Source organism: Lolium perenne, chromosome 5 (genome assembly GCF_019359855.2).
Source record: "Lolium perenne isolate Kyuss_39 chromosome 5, Kyuss_2.0, whole genome shotgun sequence".
Taxonomy (NCBI): domain Eukaryota; kingdom Viridiplantae; phylum Streptophyta; class Magnoliopsida; order Poales; family Poaceae; genus Lolium; species Lolium perenne.
The window spans coordinates 107,675,590-107,684,248 of NC_067248.2; the positions used below are offsets into that span (position 1 = coordinate 107,675,590).

The 8,659-nt window shown below is 48.5% G+C and overlaps 1 protein-coding gene across 1 annotated transcript; it reads left to right on the top strand.

The window, feature by feature from the left end:
* On the top strand, positions 1-3,412 carry LOC127299582 (putative methyltransferase At1g22800, mitochondrial). Its single transcript, XM_051329562.2, has 10 exons — positions 1-413; positions 601-739; positions 1,123-1,192; positions 1,301-1,365; positions 1,443-1,521; positions 1,726-1,813; positions 2,096-2,160; positions 2,261-2,350; positions 2,878-3,008; positions 3,102-3,412. The coding sequence occupies exons 1-9, from the start codon at positions 83-85 to the stop codon at positions 2,992-2,994; spliced, it is 1,044 nt and encodes a 347-aa protein (XP_051185522.1). The 5' UTR covers positions 1-82; the 3' UTR covers positions 2,995-3,008; positions 3,102-3,412.
* Positions 3,413-8,659: the final 5,247 nt, after the last annotated feature.

The following is an 8,659-nucleotide window of genomic DNA, read 5'->3' on the forward strand; positions in this document are numbered from 1 at the left end:
GAGTGAACAACCTGGCCCATTCGAGAAGAAGCCCAAAACTCTCTCTAGTCGCCTGGCCTGTCCTCCACCGCCGGCGCTCGCCATGGCTGCCGGAGCCGCGGTCGCCGCCCGCCGCCTCCTCCTCCTTCGCCACCCGCGCCACCCCCACCTCCTTCCCAAGCACCAATTCTCTTCCTCCGCCGCGGCCGACGGTCTGGACGGTGGGGACGGCGGCCGCGTCAAGATCTTCGACCGCGACCTGAAGCGCCGGCACCGGGACCGAGCGGCGTGGGCGATGCGGGAGAACGACGCGCTGTTGGATGCCGTCGCCGATAACCTCCTCGATCGCCTTGAGGACTGCAGGAAGGCGTTCCCCTCAGCGCTCTGCATGGGCGGCGCAGCCGCCGCCGTCCGCCGGTTGCTCCGCGGCCGTGGTGAGCTACTCGACCCGCTCTTCTTGTGCTTCCTACCAACTTATTCTGAAATATACTGGTCATTGCGGCGAGACATGTCAGATGGCTTCCTAAAATTTCCATTTTCGCCTTGAACGGATCTGCCACCTGTTGCTTCTCATTGATGGAGTACTAACTTGCAAGATGGTGTTCATAATTTGTTTGCCAGGTGGAATTGAGAAGTTAACCATGATGGACATGTCGGAAGACATGGTCAAGAAGTGGCGGGAGTTGGAGAATGCTGCTGACGATGGCCTCGAGACACACTATATCGTTGGAGACGAAGAGTATCTTCCAATCAAAGAAAAGTAAATAAATGTCAGCAATGCTTAGCTTTCAGTCTTTTTTTTTTTTGGTTTCATTTGCGTATTGCATAAGTAAACTGCACTGAAGCCACATACTTTCTCCAGCTCCAGTCAAAGCTAATGAATATATCCCCCTTTATAGGAATTAAGAGACATATTGTCAATGTATAGTCTGCTTATGCTCATGATTGAAAGAGTCAATTGTACTCCCTCCGTTCCATATTAATGGACAACTTTCTACTGAATCAGTGACAACTAATATGGAACGGAGGGAGTAGATTTTAGGTGTGAGCGTCTGATTTTCAAAGATAAAAGTTTAAGAGACAAGACAAATTGTGATCTTGCATTGTCTAGTCTAATGTTAACGTGCTTCTTTGTTTCTGAAGCTCTCAGGATTTGATAATGAGCTGTCTTGGGCTTCATTGGACCAATGATCTACCTGGAGCAATGATACAGGTAACTTTAAACAATGAAGCCATTTTGTTAATATTTTTTTTTGTAACATTCAGTTATCTAGCGCTGAAATTTCTGAACTGAGGATAATTGGCTGTCCTTTGATGGCAGTGTAGGTTGGCGTTGAAGCCTGATGGCCTTTTTCTTGCAGCGATTCTTGGTGGAGAGACTCTGAAGTTACAATCTTAAAATTTACCATTTATCGATATTTTCCAGTTTCCTGCCTGACTTGCTTTTTCTTGGATATGGTCAGGGAACTAAGAATTGCATGCACTATTGCTCAAATTGAACGCGAGGGAGGCATCAGTCCTCGAATGTCCCCTTTAGCACAAGTATGGTTCCTTTATGATCTGAAATTTTGTCCAAATGAGATTTGTTCATGCATCCTATAAGTTTGTTGATTAGCTTGTCGTATTGTAAAATCAGATGGTAAAATTCCTTCCATGAGACTGGACCGTAGTTGCAAAGTTTAATCTTTACGTTGACCCATTAGTTGTCTCCTGGTTCTAATGGTGACATTGGGTTGTACACTTAAGGTCCGTGATGCAGGAAATCTTTTGTCAAGGGCAGGCTTCGCCCTTCCAGGTGTTGATGTAGATCGGTATACAGTCAAGTACAATAGTGGTGCGTACCAGAACTCTTAATTTTCTAATTAGTGTATATATTTTTACAATATAGTCAAGATGGAACGAGCATCCTATTTACAACATTCCTGTGACTGATATTAAGGGTCACTTTTGTCAGTTTGTGTTATTCATATACAATTAGGAATAGGTTGTCTGATAAATTTATTTTATATTCAAGAAGCATGTAATATGTTATTGTGTTAAACGCCTCAAAATGATATTTTCCTATTCAGCAAGTTGCTTATTCGTCCTGACAGTTTTATTACTTTTTATCAATTAGCTCTGGAACTTGTGGAACATCTTAGAGCAATGGCAGAAACGAATGCTCTCTTCCAAAGAAGCCCTGTAAGCCTTTCTAATATAATGATGACTGAATTTTTTATTAGCTATTTTTAATTAATTTATTAACATGGTAATTGAATTTACACTGGTTTTCTATTGCCAGATATTAAAGAGAGATACAGCACTGGCTACTGCAGCCATATACCAGTCAATGTTTGGGTTAGAAGATGGAACCATTCCAGCTACCTTTCAGGTTTGGTGCTGTTTAAGATTACAATTTTTTGTAAGGAAGAGCAGAGAATTTCAACTTGACAGTGATTAAATAATGTCTCTTCTCATTCAACTTGACTAAATAAAGGGTAGTAATTGTGACCTCCCTCGTTGAAAATGCTCAACAGATTCAGAGTTTGTTATCCATTTCATATTGTAGAGCACATACAATCCATCACTTTTGTTTTTTGTTTTATAAGGCGTGTGCAGATACCAATGTGCAACCAAATCAAATTTTCCCATCTTACCTGCAGTACATATAACTGCGATCAGCTGTACGCATGCATAGGCAACCAATTTTTACCACACAAGACTACCTAGAAAAGTGGGGAGTAAAGCTCAGAGGGGAGTGCATGCCCAACTCACCATTTCCAAAGCTAAATAAATGCAGCTGGGACTACTTCATACTACTTTTTCTCTACTTTTAGCTGCTTTTAGGCCACCTTACTCTGAACGCTAGTTACATATATGCTCTTTATATTGAAATGGAAGAGTACTTGCTTTGTGCAGGTAATTTACATGACTGGCTGGAAGGAGCATTCATCGCAGCAAAAAGCTAAGAGAAGGGGTTCTGCGACTGTATCATTTAGTGACATAAGGAAAGAATTTGGTTCCAACCAAGAGTGAACTTCTAGCAAATGGTAAGAGGATGGCATCGAGTTCATTTTCTGTTACTGTATTATTCATTCACCCATCTGTTGCAGCTATACTTATCCTTTATATTCTTTTACCAGCCTTTATATAAAAAATCTCTCTCCGGAGATGGAAAAGAAAACCCCTAGTGCCTCACAGTATAACCTCGGGTTTCCGACGCATCCTGATTTGCAGAAAGCAAGTGTGCTTTGTTGGTTGCCACCAAAATCCTCTGAAGAATCCCTTGTTACATCATTCTTCACGATCATCCTGTAATATTTTCAGTGTCTCTTTGAGTGGCAGTCCCGACTTCAATTGACTGTTTGAACCATGAACCTAGCGTACCGGTGTTGTGTTCACAATGTTGTAACAACTGTTTTGGTTGACCCATTGTAAATTCGAAGGAACTATGTTAGTATTAAACTTGTCATGTCAATAAAAATAGCTTGCCCATTTTTAGACAGTCGTGCTGCTAGTTATAGTAATCTTATGCATCGTAGACTGCTGCAAGAGACTGGACGATGCAACTCGTTCTTCTTACCATCAAAGTTGTGCTTAAAACTGTCGATGGAAATATAACTTTTAATTTTGATTCCAAATGCTAATTAAAATTATTACTGGCCGTAGCATAGCATTGGGCGGTAGGATAAACATGATAAAATTGGAATAGGCGTCTAGACGGTGTGATATTTATTTGTTTTCTACAACCAGTGTGATATTATGTTTGTACCGTGACGTGAACGTGATACGATCTGATCCTAGTTCTACTTCCCGGTTTACTTTTTTTTTACTTCCCGGTTTACGTGTCGTCCACTTACCAAACGCGCCCCAAATGTTCCAACTTTTTTTTTCTTTTTTTTTGTATATGTTCCTTCCAACTAATCGGACCCAGTGATGCGGCTATATACTCGGTCTGTCCCGTATATAGTGGGGTAGTCTACCATCGCCGACTCCGGCATCGCCGCTAGATCGCGTTTTACCTCGTCGCACCCCTACTACTTCCTCTCCAACCGGCCAACAGCAATCCCTGACGATCGACGTTGGTTTTGGGGTAAAGTGATTTGTCGCTAAAGATCGATTTCTTCTGGTCCTATAACAGATCGATTCAATCCTTGCTTCTCGTTACTGGTCTTTAGGGCAAAACCCTATGTTTCTTTACATGTTGATCTCGAGTAATTTCCTCTACGGAACAACACTTCCAAGAGATTCGAATTCTGGGGAAATTTAATATGTTGCTTGCGACCAAATCCAATGAAACGTTTGGATGATCTGTTGCAGGAGGAGCGAAGAACTGATGGAAGAGACGCCCGCAAGTGGGATCTGCAATATTTTTGGGGACTCGGAGGAGTTCATCCTGATCAAAATAAAGTCATCAGACTACTGGGAGAGCTCGGCGAGAAATAGTTCAGGTCGCCATTTCGAGTTCACCTCTGTACGTGCCTAAAACATGCGCAACTCTTTCCCAGTCCGTCTCTTTGCTTTTCAGAAAACCACATTTTATTTGGTTGGCATGTATGACACTCTACTCCTAATGTTTTTCCTTACAGCATGCAATACTTAAGGACTGTCGTCAAGACGCACTAGCTCATCCGCGGCGAAAAATGTATGGTTCTACTTATATCATTTTACTATGTGTGTCAATTTGAATTGAACGAACCGACCTTTTTTCCCCTGTAGAAGAATGAGCCGATCTTGCTCCCTTCCCATGTTAATTCAAAAGCACAATGGCAATTAACTTCTACCAAGAACTTGGTCTTTTTGATCTGGAGCTTGTAATAATGCCGCATGACTTTTCTCAGAAAAGATGACTCAATTTTTTTCTTTATTTTGCTTTTGTGGTAATAACTCTTTTTCGCTTTTTTTTTTGACCGGGTTTAGTAAAATCGTCAAACTCGGGCACCTGCACATGTTACCGGCGCGTGATGAGGAGACGGAAGCCTTGGCAGCGGGAGCGACGGCACCTCATGCTCCATTGCCAGCGCTCGACGTGGAGGACAAGGATGGGAGTGCTGCTGACGTGGCCAATACCAATGCCGATAAGCCATAAGGTTTTGAGTAAATAAGTTCCTACTCCTAGATAGAACAATATTGCTGTATGATACTCCTAGACAGGGACATATGGTTTCTGGATGCACCTGGCTGGAGACGGTGGCTGGCGGCTTTCTAGGAGATTACAAGATGCATAAGCACATTTTTCTTCCGTTCCGTTGGTTGATCTTTATGAACGCCATGTGTGACTCTTGAGGTGTAAGCTTTGAATTCTAAACTCTGAATTGCAATAAAACGGCTGCGTGCATCAATTGATGCAGAAGCCGGAGCTATGCTCCCATTTAAAAAAAAAAGAATCTTGAGTTAGTATCATATCATTGTTTGTCGTGCGTGTTGTCCATTTCTTAGACGCATTTGCTTCTATCTTGATAGAGGGAATTACATGTGGTCAAAAGTCAAAACAAGTGCACCAATCGTCATCGGCAAGATTGCCTTTCCGTCCAGCTGTGACCGGGATCTCGAACAGTTTGACGGGGGCTGAGGCAGTTGTCAAGCGTATACCTGGGCATGGGAAGCCCGGCCCGAACGGCCCGACCCGACCCGGCCCGAAAATCCCGGGCCGGGCCGGGCTTTTTCTCTCTATCGGGCCGGGCTCGGGCCAACATTCTTCAGCCCGTAACTAAATCGGGCCGGGCTCGGGCCACAGGAAAAAACAATTTACCATTAGATCGGGCCGGGCCGTCGGGCCAGCCCGGATATATTCGGGCTTTTTCGGGCCGCGGGCCGGGCTCGGGCCGAAATTTGCTGAAAGTTGGTCGGGCCGGGCCGGGCTCGGGCCAAGGATTTCCCGTCGGGCTTTTTTCGGGCCAGCCCGAAGCCCGGCCCGGCCCGAGAAATGCCCAGGAAGAGTCAAGCGCTTATCGGTCGCAGCAACTCCACCTTTTCGACCATGCCTACTTCGTCAACCTGTTGTAGGCTATGTAATTTTCAGTTTGGCTGTTTGATCCCCAAAATTCTGCTGGCTTTTTGTGAAATACGACCTTAACAACTCGATTTCTCCCCGAAAAGAAGAACCGATAACTTGGTTCAGAACAAAGAGAACTTCAATGTTTTAACAGAGTAGCCCGTGCCTTGGCTAACAACGGATGCTCCTTAACGTATCATTTTCATTAATAGACAAGAAGATGTCTGATGTCTGATTAATTAATGGGCAACCAACCAAAAACTAATACAAGTGCACCAATATTGTTATGAAACATGATTATATTGGGTACAAGCACCGACCAACTTGGCCAAAATCCAATAGTCGGCCACACGCAGCCAACCAGAGACAGCTCTAAGAGCATGTCTAACAGGCCCCGTATAACCCGCCCACCCCGTAAAATTTCGGCGGGATACGGGGCAGGCGCGATTTGGACCGTCTAGCAGGCCCCGTATTCGGGTCGGCCCATTTCGGCGAAATACGGGACCTAGGAAATCGGCCCCGTCGCCCCGTATTTATATTGGGCGCAGGTGCGAGTGAGGGGTTAACCCCTCACTCGCAACCATACCTCCGCCATGCGCCGCCGCCTCCGTACTTAGCTCCGGCGAGCAATTCCTCACTCCCCCGCGCCGCATTCCACCCCAGATCCGGCATGGACGCCCGCCGCCGCAGTACCGCCTCGCCGGCGAGCGGATCGAAGCGATCCCGCTCGCCGGACAACGTGGAGGATGCGTGGCGGCGCCAATGCAAGAGATCCGCCGCCGGGAGCCGGCGTGCGGCCTGCAAGTACGCCGGCGCCGCGTACGTCCCGCCGAAGCTCGTTGACTTCGCGGCGGGCGGGCGCTGGTACAACGAGGATCTGCCGATGAAGCCGATGAGCAGGCCCAAGTTCGACGAGTGGCACGCCGACTGGGAGCGCCGCCGCTGGGCGAAGGAGGGTTGGAGCAGCGGGAGCACCAGCGCTGGAGGAGGTCCGCTCGCCGGCGAGGAGGAGGAGGCCCCCGACTTGTTGAAGGAGCTACGACAGTTCCTCAAGGACGACGCCAAGAGGAAGAGGGCGGAGGAGGAAGAGGTGGCGGAGGCGGAGTTGCGGGAGGCGGAGGCGGACTCGTACCTAGTCGACCTCCCCGAGTAGGATCGCGCATTCTGGATGTAGAATCGTTGATCCGTATGTATGATCCGTAGTATGATCAATGAACTTGAACTTCCCGGGGTTTTTATTCTTGAAAATACGGGGCGAAATACGGGGTCTGCTAGACGGAATGGCTCTTTCGTTAGCAATTTTTCGATAGGGGGCGAAAAAGCGGTGAGATACAGGGCAGAAATATAAAGAGCCATCTAGACATGCTTTAACTCGAACGTGGAGCTTCACAAGAGAACCTAGTTGGACTTGCGCAAACTGAATCCTCCACCAAAGATGACTTCGCAGTGACATAGCGAAACACGAGAGAACTCATCGAACAACGCCGGTAACCAGCTAACAAGTCCAAGCTGTGACCCAAACTCCCTTCTGTACTTGAAGTTTATCCAATCAGCCGTGCTTGTCTAAAATAAAGATCCACAAGTATGAAAGAAAACACCTTGATCTCTCCTGTGCAAGTTCTAATTAACTGCTACAGATTGGTAATTATGTTACTGTTGTTATTTGGTCTATGTACCTAAGTGGTACACTGCTGTTAGCGCTCCATGTATTCAAAAGAATTTTACATTATTTTTAGAGGACACATAATCCTTGGGAATTTCTCTCCCAATGTCGTTTGATTCATAGGATTCAAATCCTAAGAGCATCTCCAACAGGCGCTGTAAAAGTCCCGCGCGGCAAAAAAAACCGCCGTTTTGGCGCGCGCGGACGCTGCCGCGCTGCTCCAGCGGACGCGGAAAAACGGCGCGCGCGCTAAAAGTTTTGCCGCCCGCGCGCTTTCGCGCTATCCCGCGCGGGAAATCTGCCGCGTGCGTTGCCGCGCGCGCTATATAGATGACACGCGCGAAGCGGCCAACTGCCACTCCGCCCACGCGTCTTCCTCCCGCGCCCTCTCTTTCCCCGCCGCTCTCCCTCCCGCGCCGCTCCACCTCCGGCCGTTCCTCCTCGACGCGAAGATGCCGCCGCGCCGCCGCTCGTCCTCCGGCTACCGCGGCGTCCGCAAGCGGCCGAGCGGCCGATTCGACGCGGAGATCCGCTCCGGCGAGGAGCGGATCCGTCTCGGCACCTTCGACACGGCGCACGAGGCGGCGCGTGTCTACGACGCCGTCGCGTGGCGGCTGGGCCGCAGCCGCCGCGCGATGAACTTCCACGACGTGTTCACGCGCGAGCAGGCGGAGATGCTCGCGCCGCCGCCGCCGATGATCACGCGGGAGGAGCAGCGCCGGCAGCGGGAGCTGGAGCAGCGCCTGGTCATCGCCGAGCGCGACGAAGCGTTCCGCGTCGAATGGGCGCGCCGCTTCCCGGAGGACGTCGCCGCCACGGCGGCCTTCTACGCGGAGAAAGAGAAGAAGGAGGAGGAGAAGGCGGCGGCGAAGGCGGCGAAAAAAGCTTCCCGCGAGAAGCGCCGCGCCGAGATCGCGAAGAGGAGGGCCGCGAAGGCGGCGAGGAAGGCGGAGGAGAAGAAGAACGGCGCAGGGCCGTCGACGGTCGTCGTCTCCTCCTCCTCCTCCTTCGAGTGGACGACAACGCCGGTGTCGTCCACGACT

What these genes read in the sequence shown, in the direction of transcription:
- LOC127299582 (XM_051329562.2), top strand. Translation starts at nt 83, where the DNA reads ATGGCTGCCGGAGCCGCGGTCGCCGCCCGCCGCCTCCTCCTCCTTCGC. An exon ending in CTTGGTGGAGAGACTCTGAA is followed by an intron (nt 1,366 to 1,442) that starts GTTACAATCTTA and finishes GGATATGGTCAG; the next exon opens with GGAACTAAGAATTGCATGCA. An exon ending in GAATGTCCCCTTTAGCACAA is followed by an intron (nt 1,522 to 1,725) that starts GTATGGTTCCTT and finishes TGTACACTTAAG; the next exon opens with GTCCGTGATGCAGGAAATCT.